Source organism: Taudactylus pleione, unplaced genomic scaffold (genome assembly GCF_031769625.1).
Source record: "Taudactylus pleione unplaced genomic scaffold, aTauple2 ptg000828l, whole genome shotgun sequence".
Classification (NCBI taxonomy): domain Eukaryota; kingdom Metazoa; phylum Chordata; class Amphibia; order Anura; family Myobatrachidae; genus Taudactylus; species Taudactylus pleione.
Window position 1 is genome coordinate 3,604,883 of NW_028285230.1, and position 26,095 is coordinate 3,630,977.

At 44.7% G+C, this 26,095-nt stretch overlaps 1 protein-coding gene across 1 annotated transcript in view; it reads right to left on the reverse strand.

Annotated features, from left to right (window-relative positions):
* NECAB2 (N-terminal EF-hand calcium binding protein 2) overlaps window positions 1–26,095 on the reverse strand; it is a 159,792-nt gene that overhangs the window by 84,438 nt on the left and 49,259 nt on the right. The window contains exons 3-5 of the mRNA XM_088458331.1: window positions 21,302–21,410; window positions 2,019–2,044; window positions 1,340–1,437 (exon numbers count right to left, since the gene is read on the reverse strand). Of these exons, the coding sequence (XP_088314457.1) occupies window positions 1,340–1,437; window positions 2,019–2,044; window positions 21,302–21,410 (233 nt within the window). The remainder of the gene's footprint in view (window positions 1–1,339; window positions 1,438–2,018; window positions 2,045–21,301; window positions 21,411–26,095) is intronic.

The following is a 26,095-nucleotide window of genomic DNA, read 5'->3' on the forward strand; positions in this document are numbered from 1 at the left end:
TTCCGTTTATACCGTTCTTCACTTTTTCTTACCCTTTCCATATTTTCATTGTCTCTCTCCATTCCAGCTACTCCCAATCAGAGCCGCTGAGACTTTGTGAGGGCCCCGGTACGGGTGGTGGGTGTGCATACTCTGTTGAGTTATGAGGGGGCGTGGTCACTGCATCTTGGTGGGTGTGCACCCCCGCTAAAGAGGTCTGGGCCCAGGTACATTTTACTCCTTCCTCCTCAGCATTCGTACTCTTCGTGTATAGCACCTAATGGAATATTTACCCCATTCTACTGTATATGTGCTGATATTTTGGAAATTTTTGTTTTTGGTGGGTTTGGCTAAAAGCATTGTATAAAAATTCCTTGTTTCTTACATGTCCATGTGTCACAAGCTCAACAGAGTAACTTGTGGCACATAATATTTCAGATACATTAAAAAGAAACAAAAGGAAAAAGCTGGATCTATTGGTGGAAGGTGTCCGTCCTGCTTATGTGGTCACATGACTGAGGACAGGGCTGTATGTCACCAGGCAGTGGCATGGTATACGGAGAGAAAATGAAGCAAGCGATAGGCCGCAGACAAAAGCTGGGGACACACCGGAACAATCCGTCAATCTTGCGTTGGGCCGATACGATGTAACAATATATCGTACCGGTGTACAGACTGCACAACCCGGTGTACACACTGCACGATATATCTTTACAGTATTGATGTTAGCAAACTGTATATCAAATGCATCTCTGTAAGGAACAAAGGGCCTGATTCAGTACAGATCGCAATTGCAATAGCGATTATGCACGCAGGCTCATTGCGAAGATCTGCTAATCCTCTGCGATCGCTTTGCCATCGCAGCACAGCATAAGAACGCCCACTTTACCTTACACACACCCATAGTCCAACATCGAGCACCATCGCAGCCTCACGCACACTTGCACAATTCTGACTCAGGAATTGCCAACCTCATCACACACTGAGTACACAAGCTGCATACAGCATCGTAGTGGATGACTTATGCACGCCCCTGCAACGGCATTCAAACACACTGGCACGCCTGCGTTAAGCCCGACCCCCCCCCCCACCTCCAATTAGTCCCGATGGCAGTGGTGTATTGCTGATTCAGGCCCAAAGTTCACACTGCCGCCTTTCTCCCTCCTCTATATACCTATATATAGGAACATGACAGCACCACAAAGAGCTTACTCTCTATGTATATAAGTACAAGAGAAGACAGTAATGATGGGTAGAAAGGCAATAAGTGGAAGAAACAATTAATAATTGCTGAAATTGGTCACAGATTATGAGAGCCCACCTCCCCTTTCACTTGTGAACTTTGTGGACTCCAGCTCACCTTTTTGGTGTAGTCCATGGCCTTGAGGATGGACAGATTGAGGGTCTCCAGTGATGAGAGGACATCTTCATAGTCCCCCATGTGATTCGCAAAATAATCTGCAATGACAGAAAGCCAGACAGTAGAGATTATAGAGTATATTATAATAAACGTCTGTCGGAGTGTCAAATGATTCTGTAACTAAGTATTATTTTGTCCATAAATGTCTCCGTGGCCTATAGTACAGATGCACAGTGTAAAGCTGGCCACACATCTAAAGATTATCTGTCCAACCAGCCAACTAGTTGATTGGTTGGAATGAAAATCTGGTAACGTATGTTCGTAAATGATGATCAGCAATTTGCTCATAAATGCCAGAAAACAGATGAAAATGGTCGGTCAGACAAGTTTGTTTAATGTTTGATCTAAACAATTTGTTCCAACTACAGTCTCTGTCCATTTTCCGGTGTTTGGGAGCAAATTGCTGATTGTCATTTGCTTTCATACAGTACCTTACCAGATTTTCATCCCAACCAATCAACCAGTTGGCTGGTTGGACAGATAATCTTTAGATGTGTGGACAGCTTAAGAGGCTGACCAGCTGGCCATGCAGATATAATATTTATCTTCTCACTGCCACAGCAGCAAAGGGTTAAACATTATTCCCCGCCCTCAATTTAGGTCATATGGGGAATCTTACCACAGAGCTCTCTGGTGTCCACATTACTGCAGCAGGAAGGAAGAGAAAAGAGTGAAATTAGTAATATTACAGAACTCGCTATTCAGCCATTAGCATCTACCCTCTTGTTTAACTCACATTGGTGCCATTAACTGTCAATTAATCAGATACTAATTGATGGCTGGATTCTGATTTCTCATCAATCTATAAAGAGCTCGCGGCTCGGGATGTAAAACTCTGATCACTCCTGGCAGGCTGTCAGCAAAGTGTTATGGGATGATGTAGGATGTAACTATGAAAGTATTCAGCATTTATGGCCGTAACAGATGGCTGTGAGATCATTAAAGCCTGGACATTGGTGTGCCACTGCTTAACTATATAGATCACCAGTGCAACAGCAAATTTAACCCATGGGAACCACACAGTGCCAAAAATGCAGCCGGCTCTGACAGCGACGGGCACAGAGCGACTTGTTAAACAGGCACCTCGACAACAGAGGAAAAAACAAAAACAAAAAATAAAAACCCTGTCTGTGGATCACAAGCATGTTACAGAAACAATTACAGTAAGAGCAATGCAAGGATTGAAAAGATAATTGGATTTCTGCCTAGGGACCTCAATTATAGCAGACCCACAGACATATTACCTGGGCCCGTTCACCTGTCCTCTCCAGCTCTGGAAAATCTAATTATACTACACCAGTTGAAGTAGGAAGTACACACAGAAGTGTCTGTATGAGATAGATGCAGATTCCCTCTGGAAGAGATGGGATTAATGGTGTACCGCTGCTGGCTCAAACACATCCCTCCGGCACGGGAAGCGTTAACAGGTTAATTCAACCTGAAATAAAAGCCTTATCCCGGAAGGACGGTGTTGTCTGATAACTGTGCCTGGAAATTAAATTAAAATCTTTGATGCGAAGGGATGTTAATTACTTCCCAAATGAGCATAACGAAAGTAGAAGAGGGGAGAGTGAATGATTTACTACAGGCGTAGCCAACTGGAGGCTCTTCAGATGTTATTCAACCACAACTCCGGCGGCCGCCTGTCTAGATGTTCTGGGATTTGTAGTCCATCAACCTCCAAAGGGGCATGCTTCGGCTTAGTTCCCTTCTGTACGTTACGGATCTCATATCGTACCGGCGACCAAGATTTCTTTATTGGAAGGTCTAATGCGATAGGCTGGGCGAGCATGATGGTGAAAATAATAGTTTAACAATGGGTGAAATGGTGGTCCTCTCCACTCAACAAGGGAGACTCTCGGTTTAAATCAGAACACTATGTGCACCACTGGTACATTTATGATGCTGGAATGGCATTTTACTGCCCCTCAACAGGCTACAAATGTAAAAATTTACCCCACGCTGAGTGTCTGCCACTTGTCCTGTCTATCTTTGGTGACACGCTGTACTGACAATGAGTTATCTCTATGCAAATAAAGGATTTTCAAACCAGCAGGCAAACACTAATTTCACCCTCCATATCCCAAAATCGCTGGGATACATGAGAAGTTAAATTATACGAGAAAATATGCTGGAAATATTACTCAATATCTTAGACGGTTGCTATAATTAAATCATATAGTGATAACAAGGGTATCTTTCTTGTCCTATGGTCAGGGCAAAGGCAATAGTTCACAAGGAAAATATCTGTTTTGGCTGCTAGTTGTACGGGACCTTTAGAGAAACAGTGTAGATAATTAATGGGATGAAGTGTAGCATGCATGAAGTTACAGACATTGTGGGCCAGCAAGAATCATATCATCCAGCGCTTGACCATATTCATTAGCATTCCTTAGCGGCGACTGCTATATAGGCCCATTTGATCAGTTTGCAATGCAACGCCTGCTGAATTCCAGGCACTAAAAGGGAGGCTTAGGCTGCAGGAGGGTTAGGCTCCTGGGGAAGGTTAGAGTTAGGCTGCAGGAGGGTTAGGCTCCTGGGGAAGGTTAGAGTTAGGCTGCAGAAGGGTTAGACTGCTGGGGGAGGTTAGGGTCTGGCTGCGGGAGGGTTAGGCTGTGAATATCAGGGTTAGACTGCTGGGGGAGGTTAGGGTTAAGCTGCTGGGGGAGGTTAGGGTCACGCTGCGAGAGGGCTAGACTGCGGGCGGGATGGTTAGACTGCTGGGGGAGGTTAGTTAGGTTGAGGGAGGGTTAGGCTGCTGGTGGAGGTTAGGATTAGGCTGCGGGAGGGTTAGGCTGTGGACAGGAGGGTTAGGCTGCTGGGGGAGGTTAGGGTTAGGATGCAGGAAAGTTAAGCTGCTGGGGGAGGTTAGGGTTAGGCTGTGGAAGGCTTAGGGTGCAGGGGGAGGTTAGGGTTAGGCTATGGGAGGGTTAGGCTGCTAGCCAACAGATGCAGTGAAGTGGGCAGAGAGAAAGAGGTAAGGACAGGCAACAGGTGGGACAGTGCTGAGGGTGGGGTCAGGTGGTAGCTTTGGCGGTGCTGGGACCAGATAGCATTTGGGGTAGAGGGGGTTAAGGGCAGGCAGCAGTTGGGGTAGAGCTGGGGGATAGAGACAGGCAGCAGTTGGGGCAGGAAGGGGGGGGTTAGGGCAGGCAGTAGTTGGGGCAGTACTGTGGTGAGGCAGCAGTTTGGACAGGGAGGGGGTAAGGGTATATAGAAGTTGGAGCACTTCTGGGGGCAAAGAGGGTGTTGGGGCAGGCAGTACAGGGGCAGTGCTAGGAGTAGGGAGAGGGTAAGGGTAGTTGGGACAGTACTGGGGCAAAGTTTGAGTTTGCCATGAGCTATCTAAGACAGCAGATTATACATGACACCCAAGCCCTGTACAATGCACAGTATAACAGACAGCCTTAGGATGAGACATTATACTACGTATCACATTATGCCAATGAACCGGGTAAGATACATTGTATAATTGATCAGCCCTGACCTTTGCCACACTGCAGTCTCAGCCCTTCCCTAGTGCTGGGTTATCCCAGACACTCTGTTACTGAACCACACACCACAATATTGTCCAGGAAAGAAGTATCCCAAAAGTGCCAGACCAGAGCGCAGGTGATAGGTACTCCAATATTATCACATGATGACCCCATGGTGTGGGCATCCCGGGCTGTCGTGGTTCACTCCTCTCTGTGGCACATATAGGCAGGCACAGCATAAACTGCCAGACAGGGGCAGCAGCTCCTACAAAACCAGCAGTTGGGGGACCCCCCATCCTGCCTTCCTTGTCAAATCCCCATGTATATATGTGCGCCACCATTGGCTGGTAGATGGGGGGGCATTGCAAAATATCAGTATGGGGACCACAAATGTCTAGATGTGCACCAGCCGCCAGCCATTAAAGAGGATGTAAGTCTACATCCACAGGCTTCGCGCATTTGCCACAAATTAACAGGAAATGGAAAGTTTATAGTTGTGTGATGATTTCAATATGAAAAGTTCAAGGATTGAAAACAAAAAGTACAAATAGTTCTGTTTTATGTACCTTCTTGTGCCACTCCGGCAGGACTGAAGGATCATCATACAAAGAGTTGTGTGTTGAATGCAATTATAAAACATCTTAATCTGAGAGTAAAAAAAATGAGAGACGGGAAGAGCTGCACGACAGATTGAGACGGCTTCCCTGGAGTACAATCCTTCCTGTGAGTATATAGGGCGTCTATGCAGATAAAATTAATGGGATTCCGAGTTAAGAGCTCTCTATACGGAGCGGATAATAGGTTCCTGGCAGTAAGACTGGAAACTGGGACGGTGAGAGCACAGCTCTGACCGCTGATCTGCATATCCACCGCACGGCATATTTCTGGCTGAGAGGATACTGAGCGAGATTCATTCCTCTACCCACCTTAAGTTACCCTATGAGGTGCGCGAGAAGCTTTGTTCAATGGTTATTATTATTTGATAGTGCCATTGAGTCTTTTTGTCTTTTGTTATGACGCTTTAGCCACATACAGTTCGAATTTGATTAGATTACCACATTTTCTTTCCTACATAGGCCTAGTTGCATAAAAACATTCATGATCATTTAAACTGCTAGTAGAATAAGTTTATTTCTTCTATATGAATGGCACATGGCAGACGTTGGGGCACTACGGCATTGCAGGGATGGGCAGGAGGAAAGGGAAAAACTTTCAGCAAGTGTCAAAACGGTGTTCCTCTGCCAGTGAGCCGTGCATTATCCGATTACATGCATTAAAGAGGAATGATGCAGAGCAGAATATACATAGCTTTTGTTCTAAAAAAAATGAGCACATCCAAATATGAGCGTACATAGTCAAACGCACGCTACGCTTTCAATCAGATAGGCGGAACGTAGGCTTGGTTCAGTTAGAGCGTGTTCACGCATTCTGAGCCATGCAGCCAGCATAATATATTCAAAAAGTTTCTCCACAGTGACTGTGTGCTAAGTGTGTGACAGACAGTGGCGGCTCCAGAGGTGGGGCCAAAATTCAAATAGGAGAGTCACACCAACTGCCACCCCAAACGCTGCCAAAACTTGCCGGCTGGGACTCACTGGCAGTTGGTGTAACTCCTCAATTTGAATTTTGGACTGTCACACACTTGGCACACAGGGCCTGATTCAGACCCGCTCGCGAGCGATCGATGTTGCCCAAGTGCGCATGATGGAGGCGGCTCCGTCGTGCGCATGCGTTAGACCCGAATAACGATGGCCAAGCTGTCGTTATGGGTCTCGCACCAAAGGGGGCGTGCTGTCGATGGTGATTGACAGCACGCCCCCTTTGGTGGTTGTGCCGGGGGTGTGGCTGCCCAGACGGAGGCGTTCCCAGAAGGCCGCTCCAATATTAGGAAGGAGGGCCCTGATTCAGAGCGAGCGCTCTTCTCAGAGCGTCCGGCTCTGAATCAGGCCCTGAGTGCGTATTCACCTCTGAAGTTGATTTATTCCTTCTGTATGTGTCACATGATATTGTGGGCTTATTTTACAACAATACATTTTTTATTACATTTATTCGTACACCATAAGAACGATGGTACCTGCTGTACAATTTCATTTAATTTAAATGAAACCTTATAATGAATTTGTTTTTCGTTACCAAAACAAATCACTGAAACTGAGAGGCTGTGAGCGTTACACAAGCTATTAAGCTTTCAAGGCTGAGCACACTCTGATAGAGCCAAAAGCACTCCTGGGCTTGCGGAAGCGAGACCCTACCGCAGGGTCTTGTCGCAAGTCCGATGGTCGCGATGGTCTTGACCATCGTGACCATCATTTTGGCCGCTCGCTATAGCTGTCGGTGGTCACCCACAGCTATGCGAGCGGCCAGGAGGCCACTCCAAAAAGGAGAAGGGACCGCCCTGATTCAGTGCGAACGCTCTGTCAGAGCGTCCGGCTCTGAATCAGGGCCACAGGGCCTGATTCAGAAGCCGCTCGTAAGCGGGCGCTCGTTCGCTCCGAGCGATGTGGAGACATCTGCGCATGCGTATGGGTCGTAATGCGCATGCGCCAACCAGTCAGTGCGGTCGGAAATCGTGCGCTCGCAAAACAGTGAGTGCCTGATAATTTGAGTGACAGGATGAGGCGTTTGTGGGTGGTAACAGGGGAAGATGCTTGAAAACGGGGAGTGGAGATCCGAACGCAGGCGTGCCAAACGGTCAAAACGGGCGTTTTAAGGGTGTGCATAATTAACAAAGCAGCGTCATCAGCCACGTCACTTGGTGGTCTCTTAGCCTGAACTGTTCGCATGATTGCGGTAGGAAAATCCAACCACAAGCACTGTGAGCAGTTCAGATGCCTTTCGATGTACTCGATTAATCTAATAAATAGCGGAGATGACGTATGATGCGAACGGCCAGGGGGCGTCTTTACAAAATAGCGCATGTTTCATTTGCTCGCTCAGACAGAGGCGTCAACCGACCGCAAAGAGCGAGCACTCAATTTAAATAGCCGGCCCCTTTTTCTGAACGAGCGAGCGCAAATAGCGTCCGGCTCTGAATCAGGCCCACAGTCCATTCCGAACTCACTCACACTCTCTATATATTATACTATATACCTCAGGGCCGGCTCAAGGCATGTTCGACCAGTGAGGTCAAACAGGGGCGCCACCCCTTAGAGGGTGCACCCCTTCTAGCCATTCCCGATTTCAGCGGGACAGTCCCGTTTTTCGGACACTGCCCCGCAGTTCCACCCGCGGGACGAAGCACATCCACCACCGCTCCAGCAGGAAGAGAGCTGGGGGCAACCCAGCTACTGACGTAGTGCTGGGCTCGCCCCCAGTCGGACGTTAAATGTGAGGCGTGCCATACGGGCACGCCCCCAAATAGTCATTTAAAAGGTGCGGTCTATGGTAATTAGGCCACACCGCTTTTCGGTCACGCAATGTTTTGGGGCCTCCGTGTCCCTACCTGCACAGGGCTCGGCTCCTGCTGGAGCCGGCCCTGACATACCTGTAAGGAGGAGTTGGGGATGGGATCCCAGATGCCGGCGTTCAGAATACCGACAGCGGCATCCCGACAATCAGAATCCAGACAGAATTTTGTAAGTATCCTAACCCTAACTCAACTTTCCCGCACCCTAACCCTCCAACCCCTCCCCTCCTGCAGCCTAACCCTCCACCATGCCCCCCCCCGCCCCCCCACACCATTCCCCTAGTGCCTATCCCTTAACCTTACACTTACCGTCTGATTTCTGGAGCTGGGATTCCAGCGCGGGGATTCTGTCTGCCGACATCCAACCGCCGGAATGCCGACTACATCCCGTTAGGAGATGTAGCTTTTGCACCCAGTATAACCATGTACAGAAGGGGCCTTATTACCAGTCATGGTCTATGAAGGAGATGATGACTAGGCGAGCCCTGCCTGTGAGCCTGCATCTCCAGCTTACACAAATTCAACAGCATTCAAATAAATAGTCAACTGCCAGCAAATGACATATTCTAGGATACAGCTACTCTCATGGAACAGAAATGATATCACACAGACTCCACTCTAACAATCTGTCCATAATATGAAAGCCGGTTTGTTTAATTAACAGGAGTGTTCCAATTGGCGAGAATACTGGGAAGCATAATGATTTGTTAATATATACATTTATGCTGTATTCCCGCAGGAATTCCTCCTCCTCTGCTTATTTCAGTTGTGGTTACAGTGCTCTATTGTACAATTCCTAGCGTCTCATGCTTTGATACCCATCCCTCCAGACGCGGCAGTGAATTGTAGAGATCGCTGGCTGCAGACCTCTCAGGGTTAAAGGTACGCTTTACTAATGCCGGCCGGAACACATGCTCCTGAACATTTGCTACTGCTGGAACAATGCAGGATCTCTCTCCTATAGCAGCAGCGGATGACTAAATAAAGGAACCTGGTGCAATCTACTCTTATGGAAGTCTGAGGTGACCTTATTCTTTTATAACAGAAGAGTGATAAATACTCTGTCCCTCCCAACTATGGGATAAAATGTAACGTTACTGTAGACTAGTATATCAGACCCGGGTCACCTCAGATCACCTGCTGCTCTGTTCCATGCCTCCCGCTGCTGGATACTTACCCCATTCCCGGCGGGTATACTTTCTCCATTCTCTGCAGCTAAGGTCTGTCCCGTCGGTCGCTGCAATGGGAGCCTTTGGAGGGGGGATGCGATGCCAACAAGGGAACAGCCTTTAACGGATTATTATATAGAGAAGGAGCAGCAACTTAACGGTCCATAATAATTATCATTTTGATTAGCGGTTTCGTTCAATAAGACTAGCGATGTGCACAGCATGACACATTGCAGGGCTATGCTCGGAGCGAAGGCATGCAGGAAGTTACTTATAGAATACAATGTATGCCCAGTCGTGATTACCTCCACAAACTTCAATAAAGTTCATCTCTTCAGCTACAGCCTGTAATGAGGAGGTACTGTCCATCCTTATTTCACACACATCTACTGTACACCTAGGGCCAACATCCTGAATGGTGGATGTATTAAGGGTTCCTCCTCTTACCAGAAACTTAGGTCTTAGGCTGCTGGCATTGGAGTCCATAAGTGGGGAGGGGGAACCATAGAGTATATGGGCCAATTGTCCTCCTGGGTCCTGCAGTCTGGTACGCATCGTGCTGTAGTAGTGAAATGTGGCCGGAGGAGGGGGGCGGTCTTCAATTAATTTCAAGGGTGCAGCTGATGCGTACATGTATAAGAGAACGAGATGGACACTTTGTGAGCTCTTAATTGAGTTTATTTATTATAGCCACTGGCTTAGGAGAAAGACTGTATCATTTGCTGTATTACAATCGTGCAGCCAAGGGCTTCAACACACAAGCCATGAAAACTCATGGGAACGCATTCCTTGGCTTTAATTTTCTTTGTTTGTTTTTGGGTGGTGGGAAGGGGGCTGTTTTCAGAGCTTCAAGTTATTAAATGTCTCACATGGATTCATACTGCGCCGTTTCTATGGAAACCAATATATCAACATATCCACACTCTACCCATTGTATTCTCATCAAGGGAGCTTGGAGGGGGATAGGCTGAGCAGCAACTATATTGGAGACAGCCACATAGAAGATGCAGGTAACGTTACCTTTATAAATATATATATCCTAGGTGCTATAACATTGTAAAACAGTACATCTTACTTTGCGTAGAAATACTGCATTCTCCCTCATAAGAGGAAACACCAGAACACACAATAGAGGGGTGTGGTATAAAAGAGCGACAGTGTATAGATAGTCATTCAATTGGTCAACACCATTTGGTCGACAGAGTCAAAAGGTCGACTGACAAATGGTCAACAGTGCAAAAGGTCGGCAGAGACAAATTGTCGACACAATGGAGGCCTTTTTTGTCATTTAAGCCCAAGTCTAAAGCTCCCCTTGGTGTCTAACCCTAAATCTCCCCCTTCCCCTATTGCCTCACCCTCACCCTGGTATATAACCTTAACCCTCCCCCAATTGTCTAACCCTAGCCTAACCCTCCCCTCTGGCTAACCCTCTCCCTAGTGCCTAACCGTAACCGCCCCACTCCAGCAGCCTAATGCTCCCCCAAGTGCCTAAACCTAACCCTAGCTTAACCCTCCCTAGTGCCTAACCCTATCTGTCCCCTCCGGCAGCCTAACCCTAACACTTCCCCAAGTGCCTAAACCTAACCCTAACTGTCCCCTCCGGCAGCCTAACCATAACAGTCCCCTCTGGCAGCCTAACCGTAATCCTCCCCCGTGCCTAGACCTAATCCTAGCCTAACCCTCCCCCAACTGCCTATACCTAACCCTCCCTTAGTGCCTATCCTCACCCTGGTATATAACCTTAACCCTTCCCCAATTGTCCAGCTCTAGCCTAACCCTCCCCCTAGTGCATAACCCTCCCCTCTGGCAGCTTAACCCTTCCCCAAGTTCCTAAACCTAACCCTCTCCCTAGGGCCTAACCGTAACCATCCCCTCAGGCAGCCTAACCCAAACGCTCCCCCAAGTGCCTAAACCTAACCCTAGCTTAACCCCCCCTAGTGCCTAACCCTATCTGTCCCCTCCGGCAGCCTAACCCTAACACTTCCCCAAGTACCTAAACTAACCCTAACTGTCCCCTCCGGCAGCCTAACCATAACCGTGCCCTCTGGCAGCCTAACCCTAATCCTCTCCCCAAGTGCCTAGACCTAACCCTAGCCTAACCCTACCCCCAAATGCCTAGACCTAACCCTAGCCTAACCATCCCTTAGTGCCTAACCCTAACCATCCCCTCCGGCAGCCTTACCCTAACTGTCCCCCAAGTGCCTAAACTGAACCATAGCCTAGCCCTCTCCTAGTGCCTAATCCTAACCCTCTCCCCAAGTGCCTAAACCATCCCTAACAGTCCCCTCCGGCAGCTTAACACTAACACTCCACCAAGTGCCTAACCCTAACCGTAAAAATTGTGAAAACATGTTGACCATTTTTGTGCCGACCATTTGTTCCTGTCGACCTATGGAATGTCTTTCTAGACACCGTTGGATCTTTTATCCGGATACCCAATAGAGGATCTTGGCTAAAGAGCCTGCAATCTAATGAAAGAAATGTATTTAACTGTAAGCAAACACTGGAGCTCTTTCCTCCCATCTCACTGCCCTTCTGTGGACAGCTGTTGCAGAATTTGCAGCTCATCAGTTTAATTGCATCAAATGAGTAATCACAATCCTGCACCACAGTCCAAATTACTCAGTGTGATTAAACAAGACTCCCACATGGACTAGTACCAGTGTGGATGGGACCAGTTATTAGTTACCCTGGGTAACCGACAGATTGGGGAAATCAGGTCACTTCACCTCCCACTTCATCTGTAATCCTATTTTTACCCAAAATGCAGCAGCTGTTAGACATAGACATATGCAGGCTATGAAATATACATCAGAGATATATACGCTGCTCCTCTCTGGGATTCTGTCAGGTGGGTCCGGTGTGAGAGGCTACACCAGCATTTTCTCTTCTAGAAGAGGTGAATAATGCATTCATTATATTTAAAATATAAAATAAATAAATGTAACACTATAAATAAGGCTGACTATCCATTCCATTTCAGTGACAAAGAAAACAGGGGACTATTTATCAAGACCGTTTTCTGCATTATTTAAATATTAGGGCTATTTAATAATAGCTTATTGCAAGAGATGTCTCATTGGGGACTGTGATCTGGCAGCAACCTTGGCACCAGTAGGTAAGTCACCCCGCTCCTATGGAGGTATTATTACCTGAGAGGAATCTTCTGGTCCCGACTCGGCCGCCTCCATTTTCCTCGCCAGTCAGGTTTTCACAAAATGATACTGCACACGCACAAAATTATTTCTTATTGGCACGATATGCGGCCACAGGAAATTATGGTTTAAGGAGCACATTTTGCAAGCCATGTCCAAATCAAATAGTAAAGGTGCATACACACGTAACGATTTTGTAACCAATGATTTTCTGGCAGATTTTCTGGCCGATTTTCCCTTGAAAAAGTGAACGATTTTTTGAACGATGAATGAAAAAAGTTCCTTCCCTTAATGAAAATCGTCGTCATGTTGGACAGTCTGAAATGGACGATGAACAGTAACTACAAACGGGAGTGCACAATTGTGGTTATCGTTCATCGTTCTAACTCATAAACTGAACGATTTTTTTGAACGCTTTAGCGATAACGACGTCGTTATCGACAAATCGTTCAAAAAATCGTTACGTGTGTATGCACTTTAAATTTCTATGCTGGGCTTGTAAAAACAATTAATAAACGAAAAACTGCTCCTTCCACCAAACAGGTTGAATTAGTTTTCATATTTTTCTGTAATTAATAACTGTAATTAGCCATTTTTGCCCCCTCTGCTGTGTTTCGGCAGCTCCCCAGCTGTCCAGTGGCAAACGCAGAATTTCTAGAGGGGGGTTTCCAAATGCTTGATTTTAGAGTGAGTGTGGACAGTCCATGAAGAGGGTATAATTAGCACTTATCCAGCTTTAATATGTTACATACAAAGTGTAGTGCGTGTCATAATTCCAGCATATACAGGACCAGCAACCACAGTAAGCCATTAGATGCGGCAGTAGGGCCATCCTGCCTGAGCTGTATGTTTATATGTCAGATGTGGGCACAATTCCTGAGCATTGGAGCAAGTTTGGGAGTCTGGGAGAGCGGCAGAAGAACCGAACACTGCTCTGGATATACATGTACATATCAGTCTCCTTATCTACTGGATAGTGTATTATTATACAGTATTAATAGTTACCCCTATTGATGGTTATAGCAGTGTACCCTTAACAGTGCATGTTTTCCACATCTCCTAGTTGGTGCACAGGTATATTTATTACTGGCTGACACATTTTAAAAGAGCCACAGGTGGTGCTAATTATTTCATATGTGATACTGAGAACAACATGCAGCACTAGTAACATTCTATTATATTACTATTTCTATTGTGGTCATGGTGTTGGCTGGGGAGGGGGGTTTCCAGGCAGACGGAAACCCCCCCTGCGTTTGCCTATGCTGTCAGATCTCTACATCTCTCAGATTACTGCATGAAAAAGAAAAAAAACAAAACTTTAAAGGGGGTATAGAATAATTACATTTTTGGGTGAAGGTATAATCAGTGAGGTGTGAGGCTCTCATGGCACACTGGACGAGGACCGGGATTAGAGAGTGGGGGCTCGGTTTGAAGTGACATTTTTATAATTACTGTATTGTTCTGGTGCACAGTGTCTGCCAGACAGAGGTAAATCTCATTAAAGGAGAAAGAAGGAGGGAGGGTGTAGAAAGCTGACGTTAAAAGAATGGAGAGCAATTGAAAGAATGACCTTAAGCCTCAGATAAATAATAACCGTTATTAAATGGCTGCAAATTCGGTTTAAGGTTCATGCATCGCTGTGCTTAATCTGCGACATTATACCAACTCCTCTGCAATGAAAAAGCGAATGCTAAATGCCTGGGGCACTATAAGCGCCTTTGCATGCGGCTATGATGCGAATCAGATGTTAAATTCAGAAAGTCAGGAAATCACTACCCATCTAAGTGGCGTATTCAATTAGCGGCGGAAACGGCCATCTTTTTCGCCATTGGCGAAAACACGTTAGTTTTCGCAAAAAAAAGCAGGCGAAAACGGCAACAGGCGAAAAAAACTGGAGAAAAAAAAAGTTTTCTCCATCCCAGACCAGGCTAAAAAAAAAAAATAAAAAATGCAAACTCCCTATTTTTGGCAAAAAATTTGGCGATTTCTTTCAGAACCCTTTGGACACCCCCCCTAATGATAAATTACCGGAAACATTATTTGCAAGTTGAGTACTTTGGCGAAAGACGACCACGCAAATTTTGGGGGTTAAAAAAAAAAAAAAATAGTTGAAAATGGTTTTAATGTATTGGGTTTGATATTTTGATGGGCGGTATGGAAGCGTCAAGTGTATTAAATATTGCACACGGTCGAAGCAGGGTTTTTTTAACGGTTTGTAAGATCGTGTTTTTATGACACGAAAATATACTTGCACCCATTTAACTTACCCCCAATTTAAATGGAACAGTAATTTCCTGGAACAAAATAGCTTTCTATCTTTTTTCAACGATTTTTTTTTCCGCCCAAAATTTGCGCGGCCGTTTTTCGCCAAAGTATGCAACTCCGAATTTTTTTTTTTTTTTTTTCGCCTGGTCTGGAATGGAGAAAACTTTTTTTCTCCAGTTTTTTTTTGCCTGTTGCCGTTTTCGCCTGATTTTTGGCAAAAATGTGGCCGTTTTTTTGTTGAAAACTACCGTCTTTGCTGCTAAATGAATACGGCCCTAAGTCGTGACACTTCACGTGCAAAAAGGGACACATCTGTACAAGCAGTTTCAGTTATAGAATACACATTGCAATTGTATTTTAAAAAGCAAAAAAAAAAAATGTCTTTGCTAATTAGCAAATCATTAGTGCTTTGTAGCAGAATTATAATACACATTCCTGAAATTATCCTCAACTCCTTCTTCCTACTTCCTATTATTTCAGCCATCTACCTCGTATGTAGACTACTGTCGCCCTCAATCAGCAACAACCAGATCCTAGCGCGTATGGCGCAGGGATGTCCCTGTCTAAGCCACTGATGATCCACAATCTCCCCATCAAGACATTTCATGTCTGAATACGGCAGCGGTAGCAAACCCATCAAAAGAGCAAAGATTTATTTAAGAATAAAAAAAAAATTACGGTGAAAACCTTCAGGGCTAATGAGAGCTTTAACACATGAAAGTGTTAATCAAGTCGCTTTACAGTAGAAATAAATGTTTAATCAAAATGATTAGAGGAATTAAGCAGCATTCATTGTGGGAGAAGAGAAGACGTGTGAGGCTGGCATCCCTTTTGTTTAATTTAATTCTGCGTTTGACAATAAACCAAGGCAATGTATTTGGCAGAATTAGATTTTTTTTTTTTTACCCTAATAAACCTTCTATTTCCAGCTGCTGTTGCTAAAGTGGAGATGACAGATAGTCATACTGTACTGTAACAGACACAACGGGGCAGGCACCGGCAGGGAGGGTGCAATAGCTGGAAGGAGCGGAGATGGAACTTCATGTATAGGATACAGGACAGGAAAAGCAATAGAGCAAGTTAGATGACAGACAGGAACAGAAATCATTTGCAGAAACAGCGATTCCATACATAAATACATATGTTCACGATCCATGATAAAAAAACATATCCTATTTAAATGGCTATCCCCGGCTGTCCGACATAAACTAATCTCTAACATATATACATCAAAGGAAGATAGAGTTTTGCAACAGAGCAGGTATAAACTGATCAGAATATGGTATAAGTCAATGCGTTTAACACTTGTAGGTCCATCTTGCTTGAACCCCCTCAATTTGACAAATACTTCCCCCCTTCCCCAGTAGTGTGCAATTTTGCCATTCTAGCCACCACTTGTAAGCATTGTATAGTTCTCAATACTGCTGACTGACCCGAGGACCTGCACTGACAAACGTAGAATGCATCTAGGTAGAGGCACACAATCACCCGTCTTCGGGCCTGAGAGGTGCATTGGGTTCCGGGCCGCTGAGAAGATACAGAGGTCTTGTGTAGGCAGTGTTACTAGATGGAGTGAGCCTTCCATTGCTTTTATTAAACACTAAGGGCCTGATTCAGATTTAAGAGCAAATGAATAAAAATAGGGAGCTAAACGCATCTATTTTACTTCAAACAGGGAAAACACTGGTTGCCTTCTTCTTACACTGAAATTCAGAATGAAGATTGGACACATCCTTTCCCAACAGAGGCGTACTGACGTCTGGTGCGCCCCTCACCCCTGGCGTTACATTGTGCCATTATCAACAATTTCTTGTTATATTTTCGGAAGAAGCCACAGGCGCCAAAGATAGAAAAGGCCTTGGCACAGTGACTTTACCATCGCCAGCGCCAACTTTCCGTGTATATCACACAAAAGATGGCACTGCCGGAGAGAAAGGTAATGCGGGGATCTGCTGCAGACATACAGTTCTGGGTGTAGGGTGTGCACCCATTATAGATATACCAGTGCTTCCCAAATATAAATCTCTCAGCACATGTTAAATCTGCCCCACCTGCAGTGCAGCATGGTCTTACCAAAGGTGCAAATTGCTACTTTTTAAAAAAAAAATTGCTCCTAACTCTAAATCAGACCTTAAAACAGGGGTGGGGAACCTTTTTTCTTCCGAGGGCAATTTTGATATATATAACATTATTCGCGGGCCCGGTGCAGGCCACGCCTCCTCCATGTGATGTCACACGGGGTGGGACCACAATCGACTGTGATTACAGCAATGCCCAGAGCATCCTGAGGATGCTCCGGGGAGCTGTAAGGGCAGCGGTATGTCGTCTGAAGCGACCTATGGACGCTCCAGATGACACTGCTACATAGATTTTGGCTGCAGGGTGCCATTATAGGTACCCTGCTAACCAGAAGAGAAAAGCTCAGAGGGCCAGACCAAATAACTTCGGGGGCTTTATACGGCCCCCGGGCCTGAGGTCCCCCATCCCTGCATTAAAACGTCAGATAACACATCATAATCTATCCTTTGAACAAGAATAATTATCTCCTGCCTCACCTTTTCCTTAGCACAAAGATAAACACAGGGGCAGATATAAGGTTACTATATAGACACTACACCACAAGCAGACACGGAAGCAGTGCGAGCACAGAAGGAACACAGGGCAGATAGAAGGTTACTATATAGACACACCACAAGCAGACACGGAAGCAGTGCGAGCACAGAAGGAACACAGGGCAGATAGAAGGTTACTATATAGACACTACACAAGCAGACACGGAAGCAGTGCGAGCACAGAAGGAACACAGGGGCAGATATAAGGTTACTATAGACACTACACAAGCAGACACGGAAGCAGTGCGAGCACAGAAGGAACACAGGGGCAGATATAAGGTTACTATAGACCCTACACAAGCAGACACGGAAGCAGTGTGAGCACAGAAGGAACACAGGGGCAGATATAAGGTTACTATATAGACACTACACAAGCAGACACGGAAGCAGCGTGAGCACAGGGACAGATATAAGGTTACTATATAGACACTACACAAGCAGCCACGGAAGCAGTGCGAGCACAGGGACAGATATAAGGTTACTATATAGACACTACACAAGCAGACACGGAAGCAGTGTGAGCACAGAAGGAACACAGGGGCAGATATAAGGTTACTATAGACACTACACAAGCAGACACGGAAGCAATGTGAGCACAGAAGGAACACAGGGGCAGATATAAGGTTACTATATAGACACTACACAAGCAGACACGGAAGCAGTGTGAGCACAGAAGGAACACAGGGGCAGATATAAGGTTACTATAGACCCTACACAAGCAGACACGGAAGCAGTGTGAGCACAGAAGGAACACAGGGGCAGATATAAGGTTACTATATAGACACTACACAAGCAGCCACGGAAGCAGTGCGAGCACAGGGACAGATATAAGGTTACTATATAGACACTACACAAGCAGACACGGAAGCAATGTGAGCACAGAAGGAACGCAAAGGCTGATATAAGGTTACTATATAGACACTACACAAGCAGACACGGAAGCAGTGTGAGCACAGAAGGAACACAGGGGCAGATATAAGGTTACTATAGACACTACACAAGCAGACACGGAAGCAATGTGAGCACAGAAGGAACACAGGGGCAGATATAAGGTTACTATATAGACACTACACAAGCAGACACGGAAGCAGTGTGAGCACAGAAGGAACACAAAGGCAGATATAAGGTTACTATATAGACACTAGACAAGCAGACACGGAAGCAATGTGAGCACAGAAGGAACACAGGGGCAGATATAAGGTTACTATAGACACTACACAAGCAGACACGGAAGCAGTGTGAGCACAGAAGGAACACAGGGGCAGATATAAGGTTACTATAGACACTACACAAGCAGACACGGAAGCAGTGTGAGCACAGAAGGAACACAGGGGCAGATATAAGGTTACTATAGACACTACACAAGCAGACACGGAAGCAGTGTGAGCACAGAAGGAACACAGGGGCAGATATAAGGTTACTATAGACACTACACAAGCAGACACGGAAGCAGTGTGAGCACAGAAGGAACACAGGGGCAGATAGAAGGTTATTACAGATACTACACAAGCAGACGCGGAAGCAGTGTGGGCACAGAAGGAACACAGGGGCAGATAGAAGGTTACTATATAGACACTACACAAGCAGACACGGAAGCAGTGCGAGCACAGAAGGAACACAGGGGCAGATATAAGGTTACTATAGACACTACACAAGCAGACACGGAAGCAGTGCGAGCACAGAAGGAACACAGGGGCAGATATAAGGTTACTATAGACACTACACAAGCAGACACGGAAGCAGTGCGAGCACAGAAGGAACACAGGGGCAGATATAAGGTTACTATAGACATTACACAAGCAGACACGGAAGCAGTGCGAGCACAGAAGGAACACAGGGGCAGATATAAGGTTACTATAGACACTACACAAGCAGACATGGAAGCAGTGCGAGCACAGAAGGAACTCGGGCAGATATAAGGTTACTATATAGACACTACACAAGCAGACACGGAAGCAGTGTGAGCACAGAAGGAACACAGGGGCAGATAGAAGGTTACTATAGACACTACACAAGCAGACATGGAAGCAGTGCGAGCACAGAAGGAACACAGGGGCAGATATAAGGTTACTATATAGACACTACACAAGCAGACACGGAAGCAGTGCAAGCACAGAAGGAACACAGGGGCAGATAGAAGGTTACTATATAGACACTACACAAGCAGACATGGAAGCAGTGTGAGCACAGAAGGAACACAGGGGCAGATAGAAGGTTACTATAGACACTAAACAAGCAGACACGGAAGCAGTGCGAGCACAGAAGGAACACAGGGGCAGATAGAAGGTTATTACAGATACTACACAAGCAGACGCGGAAGCAGTGTGGGCACAGAAGGAACACAGGGGCAGATAGAAGGTTACTATATAGACACTACACAAGCAGACACGGAAGCAGTGCGAGCACAGAAGGAACACAGGGGCAGATATAAGGTTACTATAGACACTACACAAGCAGACACGGAGCACAGAAGGAGTAACACAGGGGCAGATAGAAGGTTACTATTAACACTACACAAGCAGCCACGAAGCAGCGCGAGCACAGAAGGAACACAGGGGCAGATAGAAGGTTACTATATAAACACTACACAAGCAGACATGGAAGCTGTGCAAGCACAGAAGGAACACAGGGGCAGATAGAAGGTTACTATATAGACACTACACAACCAGACACGGAAGCTGTGTGAGCACAGAAGGAACACAGGGGCAGATAGAAGGTTACTATATAGACACTACACAAGCAGACACGGAAGCAGTGCAAGCACAGAAGGAACACAGGGGCAGATATAAGGTTACTATATAGACACTATATAAGCAGACACGGAAGCAGTGCAAGCACAGAAGGAACACAGGGGCAGATATAAGGTTACTATATAGACACTACACAAGCAGACACGGAGCACAGAAGGAGTAACACAGGGGCAGATAGAAGGTTACTATAAACACTACACAAGCAGCCACGGAAGCAGCGCGAGCACAGAAGGAACACAGGGGCAGATAGAAGGTTACTATATAGACACTACACAAGCAGACACGGAAGCTGTGCAAGCACAGAAGGAACACAGGGGCAGATAGAAGGTTACTATATAGACACTACACAAGCAGACATGGAAGCAGTGTGAGCACAGAAGGAACACAGGGGCAGATAGAAGGTTACTATATAGACACTACACAAGCAGACACGGAAGCAGTGCAAGCACAGAAGGAACACAGGGGCAGATATAAGGTTACTATATAGACACTACACAAGCAGACACGGAGCACAGAAGGAGTAACACAGGGGCAGATAGAAGGTTACTATAAACACTACACAAGCAGCCACGGAAGCAGCGCGAGCACAGAAGGAACACAGGGGCAGATATAAGGTTACTATATAGACACTACACAACCAGACACGGAAGCTGTGTGAGCACAGAAGGAACACAGGGACAGATATAAGGTTACTATAGACACTGCACAAGCAGACACGGAAGCAGTGCGAGCACAGAAGGAACACAGGGGTAGATAGAAGGTTACTATAGACACTAAACAAGCAGACACGGAAGCAGTGCGAGCACAGAAGGAACACAGGGGCAGATAGAAGGTTACTATATAGACACGGAAGCAGTGTGGGCACAGAAGGAACACAGGGGCAGATATAAGGTTACTATAGACACTACACAAGCAGACACGGAAGCAGTGTGAGCACAGAAGGAACACAGGGGCAGATATAAGGTTACTATATAGACACTACACAAGCAGACACGGAAGCAGTGTGAGCACAGAAGGAACACAGGGATAAGCTCTAATAAGCAGGGGGAGACATGTGTCACTTTCTTACTTGGTGCCATCAGAGTCGATTGTGTGAAACAGCCGCTCAAGTTCCTCCTCGTTGAGGGTCCCATCTGAGAAAAATGTCTGGAACTCCTCTAGGGACAACTTCCCATCATCTGGAAGAGAATCGTGGGTTAAGATCAGGTATCCAGCAGGGGGCTGCTTCCGATTCCTCTAATGCCATGACATCAGCCACTAAACCAATTCATCTAACTACACTTGCGTCATCTTGTGGGCAAAATGCTGGATTTTCCAGATTGCCCAATTAGACTGCGTAGACACTGCCATTACATATTATTAGAAGTATACCTTTAACATAGATTTTAAAATGTGATTAAATACATTACGATGTGAAACTAAATAAATTTTTAAAAAAAGTTATTGTACCATGTTACAGAGGCAGATCAAGATATTTATTTTAGTGTTTGCAGTTTAATAATGATATCATTATTCTATTGTCATGGTCTAGTAGCTCCAAATGCCACCCATACCTCCACTTGCCACAAATTGCCTCCACATGCTTTCAGACCCTCAGAAGCCCTCGGATCCTACCTTAGACTACAAAGCCCCCCCCCCCTTACAATGCACCCAGACCACTCCAGATGCCCCCACTCATTAGGCTAATGTACAGTCTGTAAATACTAGTGCACCCCCCCAATACAGAAAAAGGGCTGCCAGACCTCCCCGCAGTGTGCAGAGGTCACGTGATATGGAACCTGTCCACTTTTCTTTGGAAATTGTGTTGATAGATTTGCTATTGTAGCGATAACACTGCACAACAATGAAAATGTTTCCGATGTGAAAATAGTTACTTCTAATTGATCTCAGCATGCAAAGAATGAATATGACATTTAAGCTCTCTGTTAGCTCTGAGTTCCGAGATATAGCCCATTAATGACGATGTAGGGGTATTCCTAGTGAAGTGGGCAGAATGCAGAGAATTTTACCAGCAATCTGCGTTCCGCACAGAGGGGGCAGGGCCTAATGACCCAATTAAATGAATCTGTTATTTGTCCCCTCCCCTATTCAAATATATGCGATTCACAGGATTACCCACACAAGATAACTGTGGTGCACTGAGTGACAATCATAGTGAGCGATTCCACCAAGAAATTTCAGCAATGGAACAAAGATATCAGGGAAGGTGATCACTACTGTAGGACAGTGACAAGAGATGCCCCAGAAGAGGAGTACAAGCGACAAGCAAAGAGAAAGCACCCCCATGCATAGGTCACTATATTAGATAGTACTTTCCTATGCTGTATGTTTGTTTCGTATGCTGTATGTTTGTTTCCTATGCTGTATGTTTGTTTCGTATGCTGTATGTTTGTTTTGTTTTGTGTTCTTATTTGTGATTGATTGAATTAAAACTGTTATTTATTTTCTATCAAGAAAATATCAGATTATTTTAAAATAGCTTTTCACTATGATTATATCACTAATGTACATACAGTATAGTGCAAGTAGTGTAGCTCAAAGAATAGAGCTAGTAAAAACTTTCTGAAATCAGTTTAGTTTTTCTTGACCTCAAATTAGTAATGTATGACTATTTTTACAAAGGAAACAAATGAAAAGTATTAATTTGTTGTACAGGCTGAGTCTCCCATATTCAAAATGCTTGGGACCAGGGGTATTTTGGATATCGGAATATTCCGTATTTTGGAATAATTGCATACCATATTGAAATGTCTTAGGAACAGGGCCCCCAATATACACACAGAATGCATTTATGTGTTATATATACCTTATACACACAGCCTGCAGGTCATTTTATACAATATTTTCAATAATTTTGTGGCTCAAACTAAGTTTGTGTACATGAAATTCATTTGTGTTTCATATACACCTTATACACACAGCCTATAGATCATTTTATACTTTATATTTAATAATTTTGTGCCTTAAACAAAGTTTGTGTACATTGAACCATCAAAAAATCAAAGGTTTCACTATATCAGTCAAGCTAAAAATATTCCGTATTTCGGAATATTTGGATATGAGAGACTCAACCTGTACAGTGTAAGTGGTGATAAAAAAAATCTTTACTAATGCTGAAAATGAAGGAGATATTTATTCTGTGCTTTATACTAAGCACCAGAGTACAGCACAGATCTGGAGACTGCAGACGAGGGCTCGCTGGGTCACTGGTGGCCCCGTCAGCCACTTGGTATCCACCACTGAGTTAGATTGTAGATTGTCACCACCTCTGCATCCGCCTCTGATAAGTGAGACCATACACATTTGTGTATTTAACCTGCGTTACATCTTTTTGTTTACCCTACTTCACAGGTTCTCAAACACGGTCCTCAGGACCCCAAACAGTGCATGTTTTCCAGGTCTCCTCACAGAATCACAAGTGAAATCATTAGCTCCACCTGTGGATCTTTTAAAAATGTGTCAGTGAGTAATGAATACACCTGTGCACCTGCCTGGTGACCTGTGTGGACAGAGTTTTAGAACCTCTGCCCTACTTGCACCTGAAGGCAATTGAAACTAAAAACAAGTTAATGTATATCGCAAGCACATGAAACACATACATTTAGAACACCTGTAGGTAAGCAGCCTTACAGAGATGGAGCCAGCTGGCAGTAGCACTGAAGGCTGGATGGGGAAGTGCATTGCCAGCTTACCGCCTCCCGAGTTCTACACTGGTTTGTCTACCCCAGTCTTATCTCATCACAGCACTGGCACTGATCCAGTACATTGCACATGATAACTTATTGCCTGCCTGTATCTCTCGGTTTCCTATATGCTGTATTAGCACTGCTATTTTTGTGGGGGTACTGAGGAGTACACGCAGCACTCGTACCTTATTGTTTGGTCAAATTTTAAATTCTTATAACTAGTTTCAGAAATAGAAAGAAATGCATTGAGCTGTTTCAGAAAGGAGTGAAATAAGCATCTGCACACTTATCCATGGATTAGAAAGTATTAGATATTATTTACTGAAAGCACTTAGTAAAATTGTATGTTACATATAATATATTAGAAGTACTATACAGTACATATAGCTGACGGTTGCCCTGACCATCTCACTCAATAGGTCTTTTCTTCCTGGGAGACAGAAGGCAAAGTGACATGTCCAAGTATATAATGAGCAGACACTGGGAATAAAGCTGGTGCTCCCATCACATCTGTCTGTCATTGTTACACAGGCTGTGCTTCTACCATATATTATCAATAAGACAGAACACTATTATAATCCCGTCCCATGGTCAGGTCATGTTATTCCTATCCAATGAAAATGACTTACATAGATCCACCTGTCAGCAACAAAGGGTCCTTCCTTGGAAATTATATTACATTATTATCATGGTTTTCACGTAAAGGAATACTGCTGGAAGTTAGCACTGGTGATAAAATCCCATGCAAACATGGCGATACGTCTGCATTCAGCATCCAATCTTCTAATGATGTTATTATTATTATTATTATTATTATTATTAATAATTCAAAAGCCATTGGAGGGACTATTCATAAAAACACTAACTGGTCTGCTACTATCATTCTTAAATGATGAGACCACTACGTATAATAAATATATACATAGGCACACCTAGGATCAATCATTTGGATACACTATCAGTTCCAGATCTGTAAGCAGGACAATACCTATAAGGACCATCTTATAATGGACTAGAGCAAAACAATATAGACCTCTTACTAAAAAAAAAAAAAAAAAAAAAAAATTATATATCTCTCTCTCTCTATCTATCTATCTATCTATCTCTCTATATCTATCTATCTATCTATCTATATAATGTCACATTTTGATACATATATTTTATACACAATTACTTTGTACTAATAACACTTAGGTAACGACACTAATAGGCACCTACTGCTTTCTTCTCTCCAGGTTTCCAGATTAATTGCACCAGGAGGAACACAACAGGTATTACAGAAACAGCAGCATCCTGCATACAAGGGAATGGTTTTTTTTTAGGTATTTATTGAACATTCTGTAACTTGGACATAGAACGGACTCTACAGCATCAGAGTTTATCACCTGAACGGATAGCAATATAAGCCATATACCAAAATAACCCAAGGCCAGCAATAAGCGGTGAACACAAACAAAAACATCTGCACTGCGCACAAGTGTAAATAATCTATATTACCTGTATTATCCTTTATCTATAAAGCGCTAACAGCCAAGGGGATGCAGGCAGTTTTACTCCACCTGTGCTGCCTTCCATATTCCCTCCATCATGCTGGAGAGAGGTCGCTGTACTAGGCGGGCATCACTGAGAAGGTGTATGCACATGTGGATGACATGTTTTGATTCAGGTCAGTCCTGATTTATGTGAAGAAAAGCATGTGCCTAAGTGACACTTCTTATAGGGATCAATGATCCCTGGTTAACTTGAATCCCTTTTACACCCTTCAGTGTCTCTCCTCCAAAGAAAGACGGAAAACAGCACAAATTACTAGTAAAATAAGTAATCGCCCATCTTCATTTAAATTGATCATGCTAAGAACAGTACCCAAAGTTATCTATTGCATCGACTTTCCAAAATAGATTACGGAAACCACTGTTCTCAAAAAAAATCCTTAGGAAGAAGCCATTTTACTAGCGCTAGCATGCTACCTTTCTGAGATGGCTGTCAACAATGCTTTATACAACTCCCAAAACAATAATGTGACAGGAAACTAACGACAAAGCAGACCCCCGAACCTTTTATAGATCCCGCCCCAAAAAGTTTCCCGCAACAATCATACACAATTTAAAAAAAAACATCTCTTGATCCTAAATGCAAACCCAAGTGATTATAAGATCTCATACCTGCCTTCAGCTGGG